At 44.2% G+C, this 21,062-nt stretch overlaps 1 protein-coding gene across 1 annotated transcript; it reads left to right on the forward strand.

The window, feature by feature from the left end:
- The first annotated feature begins 7 nt into the window (after positions 1 to 7).
- On the forward strand, positions 8 to 21,044 carry lmtk3 (lemur tyrosine kinase 3). The gene is made up of 17 exons (XM_041942323.1): positions 8 to 49; positions 263 to 575; positions 2,936 to 3,069; positions 3,469 to 3,616; positions 4,455 to 4,528; positions 4,734 to 4,852; positions 5,939 to 6,026; positions 6,978 to 7,126; positions 7,244 to 7,328; positions 7,523 to 7,644; positions 9,323 to 9,472; positions 9,589 to 15,943; positions 16,042 to 16,205; positions 16,760 to 16,893; positions 17,330 to 17,664; positions 17,749 to 17,833; positions 19,607 to 21,044. The coding sequence occupies exons 1-17, from the start codon at positions 8 to 10 to the stop codon at positions 19,738 to 19,740; spliced, it is 8,631 nt and encodes a 2,876-aa protein (XP_041798257.1). The 3' UTR covers positions 19,741 to 21,044.
- Positions 21,045 to 21,062: the final 18 nt, after the last annotated feature.

Below are 21,062 nucleotides of genomic sequence, written 5' to 3' on the forward strand. Positions count from 1 at the left end.
CAGTGTGATGATCAAGACGGACCATGACAATGCGCGCCGCGTGTCTGACGTAGGCTGGCGGAGGAGAAAAACACAGACAACCCTCCAACACTGAGAGACGGGGGGGAGAAAGAAAGATATTTATTTATATAACGGGAGAAATAGCGGGTGGTTGTTTTCAGCAGTGCTCCACACAGACGGAGGCAGCAATGTATGTAGCGCGAGCGGCGGACGGAGGATGCACAAAAGAGCATCTCACACACCGTGTTTAATTGCGGATTAGAGCAGGGGGGAGGAGGTGGAGGAGAAGGAGGAGGGGGGAGAGCACAACAAGGAAGGCGAGGAGACGCTCTTTATTATCGGGAGAAAAGCGGAGGGGGGGAGACAGAGACAGCGTGAGCCCGGAGACGGTACAGACCGTGGCGGGGGGACGGGAGAGAGGAGGACACCGACAGTCGGCAGCGTCGCTCGCGCGGATGGTGTTGTTGCTCCGGACGCGGCGACGATGCGGCCACACTGCTGGGTGATGGTGGCGCTGGCGGGGATCATGTCGTACTTCAGCCCGGAGAGAGCCCTCGGAGTCCCGCAGAGGGAAGGTGAGCGGAGTCGGAGGTGGTGGAGGAGGATGTGGGGGGTTTGAAAACCTGTCAGTGATGCTGGAGAAAGGAGGAGAGAGGGGGGGATGTAGTCAGTTATCAAAAGGCCTCTCCACATTGATGGGGGGGCGGGGGGGTACTGTATTATCAGCCTGTATGACTGGGATATAATGCGAATTATTATTGCAGTACGTGGTTGGTTTAATCAAAGCAGGAGCGAGGCTGATTTGGTGATGGGTAGGGTACCATATTTGCATGCAGTGATGAAAATATTGGAGGGGGGGGGGGGTCGATCTCGGGCCTCACATCGATGGCATTTAAAAACAGCATATACTGTATGAATAGCAGGCTAAAATCGTCGGCCAGCGCGAGATATTTAGTCTATAAATAGCATCCGCGAGGCACTGGAGATTATTTAGCCTATTAACCAGTGCTGGCATCTTTATTTTTCCCAATGTGAATATGCCTTCTTCCCCCAAGATCTGGCGGAGTGCTGTGTTTGTGTAATGTGTGCAGTCATTGTATTGTTTTGATGAGAGCTGCTGGCACTGGGGCTGGTGGAAAAGGCCCTGTGTTAGGTTCCTATTTATATGCAGTGTCTGTCTGGACATCTGTCTAGGGAAAGATGAAAGAATAGCACTGCTCAGGAATTGTGCATCAGGACCGGAGCCACCAGTTCTGTGTTTGTGGTGCACGTTTACAGGGCCACACTGCCAAAGGGGTCATTTAGTTTTCATATTTGGCCCCTGGTTTGCAGGATGGTGATCAACAATTCAGATCCACAATTAGCTGCATTTCTCTCCGTTTCATGGGTTATAACTCTCATCTTTAATTTACTGGAATCCGGTGTTGCACTTTTCTTTTGTTAGCAACACAGTGGACTGTTCGCCAGCCTGCACCTTGACAGGAAGCTGGTCTGCTGAAAACATCTTTATTTACCTTTGCCCAGGATGTGTGAAACAAGCGAATCATGTTCTATGTAACTTTTTGTAAGCAACGAGTCAAAGACAAGACAACAAAAGGTGCTAACTGAAATGAGGCTCACACATTTATCTTGCAGATAAAACAAATGTCACTTCATGTCAGATTTTACTGGAATGCTGTATCTCTTTTTACAATATTTATTAAGATGGTAAATTATTAAATGTGCTTTGAAATTTATGTATGCAGTGTTTACAATATCATGGCCTGATGAATGAAGGTATTTTTGGATTTGTGTGAGGGACACAGACTGAAATGAGGATATTTTAAGACAGCAGAATAAGTCATAAATTTTATGCCACAGTTTATGTAACCCACTGCGATTAATATAATTATTTTCCTCAATGCATTTTCACTAAATCTCACACTTACATTTATTTGAGATCATAATACATTATTTTCTTTATCTCTATTTCACATTAATTAGTTGTAATATCAGTATTGTTTGCCTGGAGGGTACATGGGCAAATGTTCTTCTTGCTGCCTAAAATGCTGCTTGTTTACACAGACTTAAAAGATAAAAATCTATATATTTTCAGGTGTGGTTTAAATATTAATGTTTATATTTAATACGTAAGTCCATCACTATGATAAGCGTGTGTTGGACACTTTCTGACTGTTTCAAGGTGTCATTGTTCCTCTCTCTTGTCAAGTGATGTAATGTTTGACGTATTTTGGCTGCAGTATTTTAATGAAACCGAGATAATACGTGAAGGGTATTTAACCACCCTGCCCTGCCCCTTTTCTTTTCTACAGATGGTTCACTTCCCACAATCGACCACGTTGAGGTACAAATATCAAATGTCCCGATCCCTCCCTCTCTCACCTGAGTAGTAAACCTTCCTGATTTGAGTAATTCTTTTCCAGTTTCCAACCCTTCCCAATTAGCGCTCCTTTTTACCTAAATGACAGCTCCAGCCACCCCTCCCCTGCTTCTTAACTGTGTTTCCTGAGTGGAATGCCATTTCTGATATCTCCCCTTTCCCCCATGCTTTTTTCCTTACTGGAATGGTATATTATCCCACTTTAAAACTTTAATTCCAGTCTCTATTTTCTTTTACTGGATTCAGACAATCGTTTTTTATCTTCAACTTAGTTTCTTTTCCTGCTTTTGTCCCCCCTCAAATCCCTGATGCAAGCTGTCCATTGGGGTTCTCCACTGTGTCCCAAACCTGCTGCTAAGAAAACGCTCCAATGGTTTCCCTCTAAACAAAACACCTGTGTAACAAGATTTTACACTTTTCTGATTCAGTGAAGTCTCTCTTTTCCTTCTCACTGACTCAAACCCAACAGTCTGTCCCCCTTATAGTAGACAAATACCCTGAATTTTTGTATTAAAGCCTGTTCTCCCGTGTGTTTTTCCCCTGTCTTCCTCTCAGTTTCTCAGTCCAGGGCTGCATCCCTCTCTCCTCCACCCTACGTCGTCATCCTCATCTCTTGCTCGGGGCTCGTCTCTTTTGTTCTGCTGCTCCTGACCTGCCTGTGCTGTAAGAGAGGAGGAGTGGGGTTCAATGTAAGTCTTAAACATGTAAGAGAATTATTCACCTCTCTCTGCTTTCTTTTGTTTATTCACACCTTTTGTGCATGCCGCTATGCTTTATTATGTAAGTTTGACTTGATTTACTGTATGGAAATGCAAACAGGAGTCAATTATTCCAGTTTAATGAAGAAGAAACTGTCAATAATCGTCTGTCAGTCTAATCTTGACTCAGCCTCTGTGGTTTGACCTGACAGTGTTGTTGTTGAGCTGGCAGACAGGGTGCCATTAGTTTAGAATGACTGCCTTCTCATTGTCTGCCCTTGATACTTACTGCTAAATCCAACCATATTATTAAGTGAGAGCGTACAGTTTATTTTATATTTCTGATCATACCAGTAATGTGATTTATCTGTGCTGTTGTGGCTCAACCAGGAGTTTGACAATGCAGACGGGGAGGAGTGCTCTGGAGGCTCCAGTCCCATCCAGGAGGACAGCCTGTCGTCATGTCCCTCCCTCCCTGAGGTCTACACCTTGCCAGTCAGGGACAGACCCAACTGCCCCGCCCTGCAGGATGGAGCAGGTAACAACCTGAAACAACTCTCCTGTTCTCTGACTCGCATCTGAGCGCAGCTTCAAACCCCTCACAACGCAGCTGAAGTGCTGGCCTGCGATAAACTCCCTCAGGGTCTGCTGCCTGAGTCACTGATGTGAATCCATTAAAGGTCTCAAAGTGATTGTACAACCCGCTTCCGAACTTCAGTGGAGTGGAAACTCATCATCTGAGAAAATTCTGCATCAGTGCTCCGTATGAGAGCATGACAAAGTGGACGTTTGGCCACAGACGGGGCTGGTATCAGCTCACGTTAGGGTGGAGTACACACATTGTTAGTCTCAGGAAGAGAACTGTGTCATTCGTTAAAGCCCCCCTCCGCTGAAAAATAGGTTTTGCTTATTGTTGCTTCATTTGGATGTTTTTGCAGAGTCACGTATGTGCAGAGTTTGACACGACAGCTCTGTTGGATTTTGTGACAACTAGCTTGGAGGCCAATCGTAGTCCAGTATGCAACTTACACATTTGTGATGTGGAAACTTGAAACCTCCCACACTGTGAGTGGGCTGTTCAGTGAAGTAAGGGGCATCTTGTGTCCTGTGGTTAAACATTTGCAATGGACGATACATTCAGATTTTTATTATGTAAAGCAGAGTATTGTCTTAAACCATGTTTTTAATGTTGTGTGTAATGTTCGGTGATGGCAGTGACAGTTTGTATATAACTGAACCAACGAACAGCACTGTAAATACTGTATTTCCCCTGAGTTTTTATTTCATTTTATTGTGAGATGTAATGTCATGGAAGAACATCAAGTGACAATGTCTGTGTGACCCTGATCTTTTTTTATACCTCTTCCTTTTTGCAGACTCCAAGTCTCAGTGCTTCAAAAGACACACTTTAAACTACCTTCAGGAGATAGGAAATGGCTGGTTCGGAAAGGTAACACGACCACCTCTCACATTCAGATATCGTTGTGTTTTTGCGTCCCTCGTCGTAGATTTTCTCTCTTACAGCTTGCCCTGCTGTTTTATATTTAATGCTGGCTACTGACCAGATCAGAAGTCTTAACTCAAGATAGTTCTTTTACTGCCCGTCTCCTTCTCCCGGGCACTCTTCCATATTATTGTCCATCGATCTCTCCTAGGTGATCCTGGCTGAAGTGCTGTGCGACTGCAGCTCCTCGCAGGCCGTGGTGAAGGAGCTGCGTGTCAGTGCCAGCCCTCTGGAGCAGAGGAAGTTCTTGGCTGAGTCTGAGCCGTACAGGTGGGAGACACTGCTTGAAACAATTAATAGACAATTCAGGTGATGGTTGTGGGGTAATAGTAAATGTAGCATAACAGTAGCACAAGTAGAGAAGAGTATTTAAGTCGTTGAAATGAACGTGTAACAATTGGCCACCATTAACTAATGGTCATACCAGAGCAAGAAAGGCTGTATGGAAAGAGGGTTTGACTTTTCATCTTCAAGAGAAAGAAAGTTTTCTTTAAAAAATCATGATCTCACTTTGACTAAAGGAGCAACAATGTGTCCAGCTTGACTTGACTTTTACTGTCAGGACACACTTGACAACTAACCACACAGACTGAAAAAAGGTTTTGCTGTGTTCTGGCAATGTCTCTGCAGGTAGATGGTAATAAAGCCAGTTCTTGAGGATGAGAACTGAGTCGACCTACTTAGTGTGTTTGACTCAGAATCTGAGTAGCATTTTGGCTGTCCTCTGTCTTTAACACACACACACACACACACACACACACACACACACACACACACACACACACACACACACACACACACACACACACACACACACACACACACAGGAAGCATCCCAGGACAGGGCTGTCTGTTCTCTACTCCTGTCTCTGGGCAAAACCCACAACAACCACCACCTTCCCTACACACACACACACACACACACATACATACACACTCACAAGGGGTCATTTTCACGCGCATTCATATGCTGTGCTGTTTACATCTCCTATTTCTTCTTTCTGCTGTTGCTGAGGCACAAACCCTACCCTTGTCCTGTTATCTCCTCTTCTCTTGTGTCCCAGTTAGTGTTTGATTCAAACACACCAACCGACAACAAGTGAAACACACAAAACACCAATACTGTTTATTTCCATTTTCCCACTTTCATTCACACTTAATTTGCTGCAGTGCTTCTCTCAAGTGCATCCTCGTTTTCTCTCTCTGTGTAGTACAAAGGCTGGCAGTAAATTAACATCTATCTATCTATCTATCTATCTATCTATCTATCTATCTATCTATCTATCTATCTGTATGTCTGTATGTCTGTCTGTCTGTCTATTTGTCTATCTGTCTGTTTTGTCTTTCTCCCATCAGGAGCCTGAAACATCCCAACATCCTTCAGTGTTTGGGCCAGTGCAGCGAGAACATCCCCTTCCTCCTGGTTATGGAGTTCTGTCAACTGGTGAGTACAAATCGGTCATGTGAATTGTGTGTAATGGGAACCTCACAGTGCAGAATGGTTACTTTAACATTGTTAAACAGCACACTGCGGCTGTCTTTAGCCAACATCTATGATAGGCAAGTTTTACAGAAGGCGCGGCTGGTCTTGGGGCGGAGAGGACAAAATAACATAAATACTTCTTAAGAAATCTGCTTTTATTACTGACGAATGCTGTTAATAAGCGTGAAAGCTATTATGTCTCACCTTTGCAGCAGTTTTTCAGTTGAGCTGTAGTTGCATTAAATGTAGTTTTATTTTTCCGAGGCTTTTACTTCATTTGCTCTTTGATTTAATGTCACTTCATGTGTGTAACTCTGCATATTATTTGCTGCAGAAATGATAAATGATTAGAACCATGAACGTTCCAGAGACAGGTTTTGCATCACTACAATCGGTTTGTTTTCCTTCCCTTAGCCGGCTTAATCACTGACTGATTAAGAAAACCATATGAGTGGACTCTCAGGGCAAACAAAGACACAAGCAGATCAATTATAGCAAGACAGCAAGAGAAGCCAAACAACGGCGTGGTCCTCACAGACTGCTATTATCCGTTCTGATGAAGTCTCCTATTGTCCTTTCCTCGCGGATGTTTTTCATCCTTTTATGTAGTCCTCATTTTATTTCCTTGCCCTTCCTGAAGCCCAAATAACTAATAGAAGGCTGGCAGCTCATTACCAATTCCCCTGCTGCTTTTGAGGCTCTGTGATGGAAAACACCTAAAAAGGGACATATTTACTGCAGAAGTCACAAATAGCCTCTTGGCCTATGTGGTGTTTCTTTCAAGTTTTATCTCTGTTTTAGAGGAAAGGCGCAAACACTTGGCACAAACACTTACGGCCAAACTGGCATTATCTCATCTTCTACTTGAGTCTGTAATTCACTACTTGCCTTATTGTTGTGATATGCAAATAGGGTGACCTGAAGAGGTATCTGAGAGCCCAGCGCAAGTCAGATGGGATGACCCCCGACCTGCCCACTCGGGACCTCTTGACTCTTCAGAGAATGGCTTTTGAGATCACCTCTGGTCTGCTGCACCTCCATGAAAACAACTACATCCACAGGTGAGTTGCGACTTGGTCCATAATCAGGATCCAAGGCTTTAAATTAAATAGTATCTCTCAGAATGTGTCTCTCCGTTCAGTCTGAGTGATTTTGTGAGGATGTGTTCTGCTCTGCAGTGATCTGGCTTTAAGAAACTGCCTGCTGACCTCAGACCTCACTGTCAGAATAGGCGACTATGGCCTTTCACACAACCATTACAAGGTATGTGGGTCTGTGCTTGTATTTAACATAAGTGGATGATTTATCCATGTGGGCCACCATTTTTTGAAATCCTACATTTTTGATTTTAGGAGCCGTAAAGCTTTTGTTTTGTCACTTTAATTCTGATTGAAATGATATAAATAATGACATGATTTTCTTCATGAAAATGAATTCTTGCTGTGGTCTTCGTGAAGGAGGACTATTACCTAACTCCAGACAAGCTATGGATCCCACTACGCTGGATCGCTCCTGAGTTGCTGGAGGAGTACAGGGGATCTCTCATTGTTACTGACCAAACCAAGACCAGCAATGTGTGGTATGTTTTAAAGCCTTCACAGCAGTTCATATACATAGCTACAGAAAAACCAGCATTATGGCCAGTTCATGCGGGGAATGCTATGATCATGCTTGTTTATCTGGTATCTTAGGTTGCACTCAGTGGTCACTTCACTAGCTATACCTGTAAAAGCCAAGGCAATCCAATCCAACAGCTCAGTCATAAATCCTACCTTTAAAAAGATTATAATGTTCAGTTTTGATGGTATTATTTTAACTATATGTTTATCATTCTGGCTGTAGTTTGCAGTGTTGTTGAACTGGACAGCATTACACTGAGAGCTATTTCTAATGTTTTGCCCATCCCATTTACAAACATGAGGGGGCACAAAAACAAAATTAACATAAAAACTGCACTAGATTGTAGAGGCATAGGTGTACAGGTCTGTTGGTCTCATTGGTTTTCATATTCACCTGTGAAACCAATATCAGATAATGTCCTGTTTGTAGTCTCAGAGCTTGGATTTGTCCCCAAATGTTAAAACCTTGGAACTGTTAAATGAAACTAAAGAAAAAAAGGCAGCTGTTTTGAAATGTTTCTCCAAAAAAATCACAAAACAACATACTTAACACAGTCAGTGTGACCTCCGTCAGTTTGTCAGCAGTCTTATTGCCGAGCCCAGTAATATCAGAGGGAGTGATGAAAGAACAAGAGCCCAGGCTGGACCGAACCCTCAGGCTCTGATATTACAAACTCCAGTTTAATGTTTTGTTGAATGAACCAACAAGAAAACATTCTGGAAACAAAACACACAAGTAGAGGAAGAGCACTCTTTGCTCTCACATAGGAAATTATAGCTTAAGATTCAATAAAGATATTTATTATCTCATTCCTTCTCCAAACAGTTTTGTCCGCAGTGATATAATCACACAAATCTAATAACAGAACCAACAGAATGTCTTTTCACCCGTTTTTATGCATCAGTCGAAAGCCAAAGGTCACTGTGATCTCATAAAGCACGTTTTTGGCCAAAATTCAATAATTCATATGCTAATTATGACAAAATTTCACACAAGTGGCTCGTAGGATAAAAAGTGATGACATTTTATGTCCAAACGGTCAAAGGTCAGCTTCACTGTGACATCATAATGCTGTGCAGGAACTCTTTTGTGGCCATTATTCAGCGCCATAACTCAGGAAGACAAGTGCGGATTGTGACCATGTGTCACATTTGGTCAGATGTGTGTGAATCATCCACAGTTTACAACATGTTGCTTTTTTGCAACACATTTTCTGATATTGAGCTTTAGGTGATTGTCACTGCACTGTGTGATGAAGCTCTCTATCAGCCCTCTCCTCTGCAAAAATAGTCTTGCAGTGAAGACAGCATGTTTCTTACAGGAAATTATTCACTGGAATCATGTCACTATAGTGATATTTAAAAAAAAAATGCACTTAATACCTTTTATTTAATTCCTTCAAAGTCTTCACTACATATATTAAATGAGTCTGGACAGACATGGATGTAAACAACAACATGACTGGCTGGTGGAGGCAAACAACTGCGAGGTGGTAATTCTTGTTTTTTATTCTGCCTCTCAGACTTCAGAATTCAGAGCTCTGTGTAAAACAAGGTGTTGCTATAAAAGCATTACATAACAAAACCTAAGAGGTCTGTGAAGTCTGTCACTATCACTGCATTTTCTTGTTCTTCCAGGTCCTTGGGGGTGGTTATATGGGAGCTGTTTGAGTTTGGCTCTCAGCCCCACAGACACCTGAGCGACGAAGAGGTGCTGACGTTCGTCATTAGGGAGAGACAGATCACCCTGGCCCAGCCCAGACTCAAACTCTCCCATGCAGACTACTGGTCAGTACTCATCCACGAAGCGCACTGTGCAGAAATGGTGATTATGTCAATGAGAAGTAATTGTGCCATAAATGTACCTCAAAACTTACCTCCTCTGTTTTCTCTCCTGCTTACAGGTATGAGATCATGCAGTCCTGCTGGCTACCTCCATCACAACGTCCTTCTGTAGCGGAGATATTTCTCCTCCTCTCCTCCCTCCTGGCCGCTGAGCGAGGAATGGCGAGGGGGAGTGTCGGGGAAGAAGACGAAGAGGACGAGGAATATGAGGAGGGCAGAGGAAGGAGAGGGGAGAGCGAGGAGTCGTTTGAAAGACGCTGGGATTTACTTCGTCCACCTGCCTACCAGACTGCAGCAAACGAGCGGCAAAGGGAGAGAGAGTACGGCAGGGATGACAGAGACAACTCCTACCCCCTGCTGGACCCTGTGGGGAACTGTATCACCCCATCCTCCTCTGAACTGGATGACATTTTGACAGTCACTGAAACTAGCAAAGGCTTGAACTTTGAGTATTTCTGGGAAAAGGCTCATGCCAGACGAGGCTACAAACCTCTTCCTCCTCCTCAGCCAATCCCAACTGTGAACAATAACCACAGACAATCTTTGGACACTCCCACTGTGGTCCCAGTGATAAGCGCCCGCAGCCCCTCCCTTGCCAGCGAGTACTACATCAGATTAGAGGAGCACACACCCCAGGACAAGTCGCCTACTCTTAAAGGGAAGACCCATTCCTCTTTCCGTTCTGACTCCATTTGTCCCGGAGACATGGAGCTGGTGGAGATTCGCAGTGGAATGCTGGGAAAAGAACGAGTCCCTTATTGTTCTTCTGACAAGTGTGGAAAGGGCCTCCAGACTGTCAGATCGAGCGAAGTTCAACTTCAGGTGCCCAACACAGGCGTGGCTGAATTCAGAGACACTTCAAGCAGAGTGACTGACTTCTCAGTGGTCGATCTAGGGGATGATGATGAAGACGATGGGAAAAAGAGCAGTGAGGCAGATAAAAAATCGTCCATGAGTTCTCAAGCCCCGGTCCTTCCGCCCAAGCCTCGCTCTATGTCCATGTCATCAGCCAACCACCTTCATTCGCGCCCTCTCCCCGCCCCTCCGCTCGGATATAGAGGTTTGCCTCACTACACCATCACTGGAAAAATCGAAACAGACCCCCATCACATGAGCAGCTGCCCACCTTCTACCTTTGATCACCTGGGGCTCCATCGGTCCCGACAGACTCTACCCCCATCCCCGTCCCTCTCCCCCTCCCTTCCCCCATCAAGCCATCCAATTTACCCCCAACCACCTCAAATGTGTCCTCCGCCTCTCCCTCCCCACTCCAAACCACAAAGAAACTGCCCCAGCTACAACACAGCAGACACTTATTTAAGATACACGAAGCCGCAGCTGCAGAGATCCAACAGAGACCCACTATCCTGTGACTTGTCTGACAGAGAGGGTGGTAGCAGACACTCAGCATCATTGCACAACTCCAAGGAGAATTCTCATTCTCGTGCAAAAGACTTTGACTCCCCTGTTCGTCGAGAAAACCCTCTGCGCCCTATTTATCGCAATTTACCCCGCCCTCAGCCCACAGACCCCCAGATCAACAGACAGTCTTCATCCAGTCCCACCTACTCAGATGAAGATGACTCTCCCTTCATGTCCCCAGAGAGACCCAGCGGTGGGACTACAGTCACTCACTCCAGCCTATCTGAAGATGCAGACCCAGGCTGTGCAGAGCTCTTCTCCAGGGGAATGAAAAGGACTCAGTCACGCCTTGACACCATCCTCCCCACCATCTGGAAGGAAGATGCTGAACTACAGGCAGAACGCGTGGCCGCTGCCAAGAAATCCCCCATGCATCTGTTTCTGACAGAGATATCTAGTGTGACAGAATCTACAGAGTCCAAGTCAGAGGCGCCATGGGAGGAAAAGAAGGTGGAGAAAAGAGATGGAGAGAGATGGGGGAACTTTGTGCTGCCAAACAGAGGGATGCGCCGCTCACAGTCGCTGATCACAGAGCTGGGGTCAGCAGGACAGTCATGGGGGCCAGAGAAACACAACAGGACAGGAGCCGAGGAGGATGATACAGTTGCTAAAGAATCATTCCAAAGGGATCTTTTCCTCACAGAAATCGACACAGGAAGGATGGACACAGATCTAGAGGGAGGATCAGAAAGTGATCCAGTAAAATACCTGTATCCTGCAGGATCCAGGTTGCGGCCCTATGTCTGTGCTCCAGGTCTTCCCTCATACACTGAGGCTGAGGAAGCCTATTCAAAGGGTATACGGAGATCCCGCTCTCTCCTCTCTGAGATCACCATCGGGAAGCAGGAGTCTGAACTGCAGCAGACTGAGAAGGAGCCTCGGAGAACAGAAATGACCAGAGAGGAGTTCCTGAAGGAGATCCAATCGGCAGAGACCTTTCTGACTGAAATCATATCAAGACAAAATGCTGCTGCAAACAAAAAGGAAGCAGACTCTTCTTACTCCCCTACTCCACTGTCTCCTGAATATGAGTCCATATGCATTGACCCAAACTCCACTCAGACCATCAGATTTCAGTCAGACAGCTCCATGCGAGCAAAAGGCAAAGATGACACACAAACTGAAGCCATCTACGCCCAAGTGACCAAGCGTGCCAAAAAGAGCGAGATAAAGATTTCTATGAGACCTGAGATCCCAGTCCTTCATATAGGATCAAATAAACAACCTCTCAAACAGGACAGTCAAGGAAGCAACGCTGACCACTGCCAATCTGGTGAGTTTGTGTTTTCAGAAATCATGCCCAAAAATGGTCTTCTGCACAGCCAAACACTTGCATGTCAGAAAGAAGTGGAGGAGTGTTCAGATGGCCCCGCCTTACCTGCCAGAGGAGAGCAAACAGATCTCTTAGAGCACCCTCCCGCTGAGTCCACCAAGAGTGTTAAAGAATCCAACACTGTGCTAATGCATGAGAACAAATCAGTATGTACAAATGAAACAGATCGTCCAAAGACTGATGTTATAGGGAACGGTGAGATAATGAAAGAAGAGCCGCAGGGCAGCAGTCCCAAGAAAAGAGATCAGACATGTGGAAAGACCGATCCTGACGAAGAAATGTACCACAGCACCACAGTTTCTGCAGCGGACTCTGAACGCATCACAGCACATGACGATTTGGAGAACTCTGAAAATTTGAGTGCTCAAAATAATAATGAAAGCTTTGCCGCGCCGAAAACAGACACCGGTGAAGAAAAGCACCGTCACATTGGTCAGAAGACACCCACTCCTGCTGGCACTCCAACCACTCCAGACTGGGACCCATCCTCTGATGTTTCGCTCGTCACCCCCACCGACTCGGTCCTGTCACCTATGACTTCCAACTCAGCAGACTGCCTCACACCTAGTGACTCATGGACGAGCGGTGGAGGAGGAGTGGGAAACGGCGGGTGGCGAGCTCTGGGAAATGAAACGCCACATCGAGACTCTGCCTATTTCTCAGACAGTGACTGGGAGGGGGACGGGATGAACAGGAGGAGCAGTGACGGACTCATTGCCTCCAGGCCGAGCAGCGGCCGAGGAGGGGAAAGAGGGACGCTGACGGGAATAGAGGAAAAAACTGAGGAGGAGGGGGAGGTGGGAGAAAAGAGCCCCTTAAGAAACAGCATACAGATGTCAGGCAACAAAAGCGAAAGTGGAGAAAAGACCACTATTGAGATGTGTGAGGAAACAAGTACTGTATATCAAAATGCTCCAGAAAATGCCGTCTCTCATTTAGGTGATGACAAAGATATTCTAAACAAAGGGCTGAAGTCAACACAGAGAGATGATTCTGGCATTTTCCCAAACGACAGCAAAAAGTCAACACTGCTGTGTGATGATACTCAAGCCAAGGACTGTGTTGACTTTATTGATAAATTGTTCTCAGATTTAGATGATGAGCCACTGAAAGGGCTCCCACACAGCGGTGGGTATCCGATAGACAACCACTTCACTGATGGCATCATCTCTCAGATAACAGATTACGAATACCAAGACTCTGCAGAGAACAGTTTAAATCTACATTCCAGGAGCATTTCTGAGACAAATATTTTGATTGAGTCTCTATCTGGCAACCAGTCGAAGGACTGCACATTAAGGCCCAGCAACAATGATTACACAAGTGCTGCAGAGATGGATATTGATCTCTCTGTACTGAACACCCGCAAATGTGGAAATGACACTGTGGAATCTGAAACACCAACACAAGCTGACAACCGAGAGTCAAGATTATCGAAACTGTATGGCATTCAAACCACTGATCCCACACTTTGCGCTGAAACCCTGTCAGTAGTCGAGCCAAATGATGAAAGGAAGTCTGTCTATGATAAAGTGAGTGGTCTTACGTGTCCCTCTTGGGCTGATGCAGGTGTTGAAGCGCCTGAGAGACGTGATGAGAGGCCTGGTCTAGACCACAACGAGCTGGGCCTGAGAAACCTGCGCTGCTCAGACGGCAGAGAAGACGACAAGAAGGTCACGACGGAGACAGAGAAACAGCTGGCAGCCGCAGAGCTGAGTAACGCCATGAAGGAAAAGTCGCCTCTGAGAGGAGCAGCAAAACCAATGGACTCTGCTAACAGTGTGGATAAAGAGTCCTGCGAGGGCCTGGATGTGAAAACTAAAGAGTTATGGAGTGCCCTCGAGGAGGATGAAGAAAGCACAACATCTGGTGTGGTTAGGGGAGAGTTTGACTGCCACCGTTTTTCACAGTCAAGGGACTTGCGCTTGTGGCCTGATGAAAATGACCAGTGGGCCTCACCAGAGAGGAGGTGCCAAGACACTGAACTGAGATCAGAATTTTTCTCTGGGTTCAGTAATAAGGCCTGGGAGGTCGGGGAGAGGCTCGTTGTGGGTCAGGAGTTTTGGGAGACTGAAGAAAACGATGAACTCGCAGGAAGCGAACCTCATCCTGCTGTCTTGGAGCGCTGTGAAGAAACCTGGAACAATGAAGCACAAGAACTTTCTGTTAATTTTGCCATTAAGGAAAAGTGGGACTCTAAAGACAATGATGGCCAACAGACTGTCAGAGTGATGGACATACAGCAGGAGGAAAATATTGAGAACCTTGGAGAAATTGGCAGCTTTAACAAAGACCTGACAAGGAAAACATCAGATATTGAAGTAGAGAATATAGAAATCCCAGAGCAGGAGACCTTGGAGCAAGGAGAGATTTCGTCACACACCGAGACAGCCAGAGAAGTCAGGGAAGGTCTGCTAGACTCCACAGAGACTGAGGAGAATCAAAATTTTAACAGATGGCCTCAGAATCACCTCTGCAAGATCCAAATAGAGGAGCAGACGTCAGCTGAGCATGTTGACAAAGACACTGGCTCTAATTTAGAGAATGACTTCAGTCGCACTTTAGAGAATAAAAGCTCAAATATATCTATTTGCATCTCCGAAGCTACTCATGTGAACTCTTCAGACCCGGAAAATGTTGACTCAGATCCCGATTCAGAAGTTGAAATGAGACCGCAGCTTGCTCGGCAGCACATAGAAGAGAGTGTGAGCGTTATGAATGTAGAGGATTGCAGAGACATGTCCCTTCCACCCAATCCCGTCTCTTGTCCCGGTGACCTTGATGTGCAGGAGTTAGATCAGTCATATCCACAGGTAGACAATTTCAGCTCAGTAGATTTCCCCAGTCCCCCACCAAGCATAGATCTTGATGTGCAAGATGATAAATTGGAGAGTTTAGACGACTCTTTTCCTAGTCCACCGCCATCTGTTATAGAGGCAGAGGAGTTTATTAGTCACATTAATCTAGAGGACTATATTGCAAGCACTGAGACAGAGATGTATATTTCCCCAGATCATGACACAGATGTCTCAGAGACACCTGCTACAACTCAGAGTATAGGGATCTCAGCCAATCTGAACCTCCCCTCTGTGCATATAACACTGGCCGATGAGAGCAACCTCACACTCAACATAGAAAACCAGGATGAACTTAATAATCAGTTCCAGAAAACATCATCTGCCACCCCATCTTCCCCCCAAGTTCCCCTCAACAATCTCCCCGAATTGCTGATTTCTGAGTGGAAAGATTTGGATGAGGAGCCCCTGGAGGATTTTGAAAAACTGGAACAACTGTGCTGCATATCTGGGGATGAGGAGGACTCTCTCGGTGACCTTTTTCTGGGGAACCTGGAACTCCTGGAGTCGTTCAAGAAAACACCTGACCAGAAGGGCTGCAGTGAGAGCGATAGCAATACAGGTGAGGAGATATGTGGCTCCTCTTCTCCTGAGGGGAGCAAGATGGATTTGAAGCAGGACGGGCTCCCTGTTTACTCTGATAAGCTGGCAGAGTCTGCACTGCCTGTAATCCTGGATCCTCAGGACAAACTGTCACCTCAAGAGGAGAGGAATGACGGGCAGAGGTCCCCGGGCCAAACATCTGATGTCAAAGACCAGGGATCTCTCTCCAAGATGACGACAAAGAACGGCCTCATGATGCAGGTGAGCGTGTCATCTTGTGGTTTGTCGTAAGAGTGCTCCTTATATTACCTTTCTTAGTTTATTCACCCCTCTTCATTATTTTTGTTTTGTTGCTTTAGGTGTGTGAGGAGAGGCTGCAATTCTCCCTCAGTGAAAATGTGAAAACAAATGTGCTTTGGGGTACGACTGTGAAAGACACAGTGATGCTCCGGCCCTGGGGGGACCAAATCACCGAGAACAACACAGAGCTGATTGCTGTGAAAGAACAAAAAGAGGATGAAAGGTAAGAAGACAGGAAACAATATCCTGAACAAAACGTTAAAGCAGTCAAACTTTATGTGTAAGGGTCAATTCACTCAAATTGCAAAAGAACCTCCTATTTTCTGGTGGTATCCTTTGGAGCCCTCAAAGTCCTGAAAGATTTTTTTTATGCACAAAAATCATCCCATTGACTAAACAGGCTCAGTAATATGGATTTCAGCATGGAGTCAGCGCAGCCTTTTTTAGTGCTTTAACCAATAACAACTTCATATCTAACAAATTCTAAATCACCATCTCTCTTCAGAAACAGTGTCCCTGTTACTCTGGATAATCTGTAGGACACACTGCGACACGTTTTCAGAGATACTGTTTGTGGATTTTTTTAAATGTCATTTTTCAAAGCAGTGAACACCACAAATGAAGTCGCATTACGTTCCATCATATTAGCGTTTGCAGCTGACAAATACATCCAGAACTATTGGCATGGCTAGATACCACAAGGGGTAAATTATTTTGTGATTTTGGTGAGCTGGCCCTGTTATATTCATGTTTGAATTAATTGTTTTGTTGTTGTAGCCACGAGGAGCATGACAGCTCCCCCAGCATTCAGCCCCACACCGAGTCTGATGAAACTAAAGCTGAGCCATTCACTGTGATTGAGCAACCTGAGGTCACGACCCCTCAGCAAACTGCAAACCAGGCTATGAAAGGTACCTTCATGTTACACGCATTGCTAATTGACTGAGATAATTGAATACAAAGTGACATGGCCTTTTATTTTATATGGAGTCGATCTACTGAGCTGTGTAGTGCGTCTTAGTAGTTTCTAGCCTTTTAAGAGTAGTTAGTTACTGTTACTGTTATTTATTGTGTCAAAGTTTGTTTGTCCCCAATTGATTTGCAATTTTTCTGACTGAAGGGGTAAACAAACATACTTCCTTGTTTGATGCCAGTGATCGATGAATTTAACTTCTTGTCCTTGCAATGAAAAACATATTTGCTCTAATTTTAGTAAATATGTACCGAATAAATACTTCTCTAACCAAGTTTGTACTAGTTGGGAATGTTAGCTGCTTCCAATTAGGTGAGAGCAAGGCCTCATCTTATTCCTCATCTGACAACTCTCCCCTACTTTCATTTTCACAGCAAAACTAGCTCGTCTGTCTCTTGCCCTCCCTCCTCTTGCTCTGACTCTTCCCCTCACGCCCACCGGTAAAGGAGGATTCGGGGACGGTGCGATTGGAAATCGGATCGGGAGACGGAGAGGTCTGTCCCCGGGAAGCGACCCTGACGATGAGGAGGAGGATGAGCAGGAGGACGAAAGCTCCCGGAGGGTGATTGTTGTCACGGAAACAGACGTGGACAAACGGGTCGGGCTGAGGAGTCTGCTGAAATCGCCCAAGGAACCGATGGACAGAGAGAAGGACAGAGGAAGAAATGTGTCCTTTTTTGATGATGTCACGATCTATCTTTTTGATCAGGTTTTTCCTTACTTCCAATAACTAATTGATAAGAGATGTTTGATGAAATAAGAGGAAGGCTCACACTTTGTTTCATCACAACAGGAAACTCCAACCAATGAGTTGAGCACTTCAGCGCCCACTAGTCCGGGACCAGTGTCTGTCAAAAGCACCAAGCTGGATCTGCGTGGTAAGATCAAACTCGTCTCACCTTCATGATGAGATGCCAAATGAGCAGGGGACATTTTTAGCCATGCTAGTGTGCTATAGCAGCTATTGGCTGAATCCCTGACTTTTCTTTTGGCGCCACCATAAGCTTTTCATTTATAGTTTTGAATGAAACGTCTCCTGTCTCTGCCATGAAATTGTCATGAATTGTAAGACCTTTCATCAGGCAAAAAATGTGTCCGGTACTTATGACCAAGTTCCCCTCATCCTCAGCTGTATGTTGTGTTATATGCTAATCAGCAATCTTAGCATGATAAAATGCTAAACTAAGATGGTGAACTACTAAACATCATACCTCAACATCAGCATTGTCAGTGTGGGCATGTTAGCATGCCCACATTAGCATTTAGCTCAAAGCACTGCTGTGCCTTTTGTAAATGCAGAGCCACAGAGCTGCTACCCTGCTGCAGACTCTTCTAGTCTACTCAGACTATAAAGATAATGCGCATTAAGTCTGAAATATGTTTCTTTCTAAACATGTGTTATCAGTCAGTCCCCACCTTGGGCCGGAGAATGACGTAATAAAATCTGACAGCCTCTAACTCATCCCCACCCACCGAAGTGGAAAACCCTCAGTTCAGCCATCTCCTCTCCAAATATGCAGCCAGAATTAATCTTCTATAATTATCCTCCTCGACACTGTGACATGTGGAACTGAGCGGGGACATAAATCCCGCGCTCAACAATGCGAGCCTAAGCTGTGTTTCCCAACACATTTTCATTTGCTCTCTTGACTTCCTCTCTCCATCTTGCACACTGATCACCTCATTTCACAGAATAATGAAAGTTTGGGCTCAGAATTTCCTTTGGACCGTGCACATGTGCATAAATGTAGAAACTCCAAAATTAGATGCTTCCACGATCCTTCGTAGCCTTTAGAGCTGAAACTTCAAAGCACTGAATGAGGAGACAGTTTTCCCTTTGAGTTATTTTTAACCAAAAGCTGTCTTGTCTTGCTCCGGTCTGATAATATTAATAGTTATAGATTTGATTATATTTTGTTTATTTTCTGGCTGTTTTCTGTATTTGGTTTGTTGATAATATCTTACAGCAAATGTCAGCACTATTGAAGGCACATATGTCACAGTCATGAACAGATTATGAGGCATGTAAAACACCCACCCCTTCTGCACAGGACACCCAGACTTTCTGCAGGTGAACCAGAGCTCTCAGGTGCTGCTGTTAGTTGAAAAATAATAATAATAATAATAATAATAATAATAATAATAATAATAATAATAATAATAATAATAATTCAATTTCAGGACTTCATTTACCCATAATTTCTCAGTCCAAACGTCACTGTAGCGGAAACATGAACACATGTAACAAAATACTGTTAATAAATAATGCAGCTCTTTTGCACCTCCTGTGGACTGAGGTCCAAATCAGAAATTGACTTAAAAGCTATGAACACACTGAGATGACTGACAAAGAGACGAAAGACGGACATTAATACCTGTCTGGCCAGATAATGAACACAAGTGATGACATGAATTCCTCATTTTAATCCCAAATTTTAGTTGCCATTGTACGATTTTATATTGAATAAAACGCATTTTAAAGTTATGACTTAAGTTTTGGGCTCCCCCATGAATCCTGATGAGTTGGTTCTGACCTGATCTGAACATCACCTGACGATAAAAAGGAGGAAAAATTAAATGGTTTGGTGAAGCGCAAGAAACATGTGACTGGGTCTTCACACAGTGCTTGATTTTGTTTTTCTTTCCGTCAGGGCCAAACATCAAGAACAAAGAATCAAAAAGGAAAGAGGATTTATCAATCAAACTAAGGTCGCCTGTGGGGGCCAATCCAGTGACATCATCACGCTTCACTGTCAGCCCTGCCAACGACCCCCACTTGGTGTGATGTTATATGTCATCGTGGGAACCTTTAGAGCTGAACCCTCTTGGACTGGCCAGTGAATTAACCCCAACAACCAGCCATTCACCCAGAGGCTATTTTTTTATTGAATAGGCAACTGAAAGAATGAGACTCCCGTTCTCAAAGCTGGACACATTCCAGGTTTTACCAGCGACAGGATTTTGTATGACAGGGGTTGTTGTGCTCCTGCCTGCCACTATTTACAGAGTTTATTCATAGCCCTCGGCTACAAAAGTCTTTGGAAAAGGCAGCATATGCTAGGAGAAGAGGAGCCTGGAGCTTTGTAAAATCTGAAACAGATTTGACAGCTATGCAGTGGGAGTCTTGCTGTGTAGCTTACCCTCTCTTTTTCTGCTTCATTTTGTTGTATTATTCCCCAGAAGTGCGGGGAATGCACCTTCTTTAGTCATTCATCGTCTATGTAAACGCTTGGATTCCAGTCCTCTCCTTATTAAAGAAGTTTTTCATTGCAGTCAGTCAATTGTTCTTGTAGGCAGCAGTTTGGAACAGAAATCGCTTGACTCCTGTATTTGAGAATACTCATTTGCATTTGTACAAATATCATATTACAAGTGTATACAATATCATTTTAGAGCTGTTTACTTTTAGATGTATTCTTAGACTGCACGAAAAATGAAACAAGCTATGCTTCTTTATACTTTTAGTTCTGAAAAAGATTGCTCTTACGATTAATTTATATATTTATTATATGGTTTTATTTATTTATGTAAAGTCAGCTTCCATGCATTGTTTTATTTATTTGGTTATTTATTTACTTATTTATTAATCTATTTATTTGCTTTTCTGCAATTAACATATATTAACTTAGCTATAATTTGTTTGGGACAGAATGCATCTAGGTTATCCCTTCTCTAAGATCTTCATAACAAATAAATCAAAATATTTTCCCAAACGTCTTAATCGCAAAAAAAAGTATTTTGTATAATTTTACTTGTTAATATATGCCAATCTGTATGGAACGATGTCCTGTAATGTGTCATTATTTTCCACTGTCTATGAATTTTTTGCTGTCTTGTCATCCTTTTACCTTGTTTAATGACCGTTAATGTAGCTTAGCATGAAAAATCGAAGCCTTTCATCAGTAAATAACTCCATTTTTTTGTGTATCTGTTAATTTACCCCATTTTCTACTAATAACTGTCCATCATGCAGTCGAGATCAAACTAGTCCATTCGTTTAGTCTGTTTAAATGTTGGTTTAAGACCTGTATTGTTTAAAGAATGGTTTTCAAGGGATAATGTATAAACAAGGGGAAATAAAAACTTCAAAATGTGAACCTTTTACTG

Source organism: Chelmon rostratus, chromosome 8, assembly GCF_017976325.1.
Source record: "Chelmon rostratus isolate fCheRos1 chromosome 8, fCheRos1.pri, whole genome shotgun sequence".
Classification (NCBI taxonomy): Eukaryota; Metazoa; Chordata; class Actinopteri; order Chaetodontiformes; family Chaetodontidae; genus Chelmon; species Chelmon rostratus.

Excerpts from the sequence above, each read along its gene's own strand:
- lmtk3 (XM_041942323.1), top strand. The coding sequence starts at position 8 with ATGATCAAGACGGACCATGACAATGCGCGCCGCGTGTCTGAC. Across the intron at positions 3,617-4,454 it reads CGCCCTGCAGGATGGAGCAG|ACTCCAAGTCTCAGTGCTTC; the intron begins GTAACAACCTGA and ends TCCTTTTTGCAG. Across the intron at positions 16,206-16,759 it reads GAACAAAAAGAGGATGAAAG|CCACGAGGAGCATGACAGCT; the intron begins GTAAGAAGACAG and ends TTGTTGTTGTAG.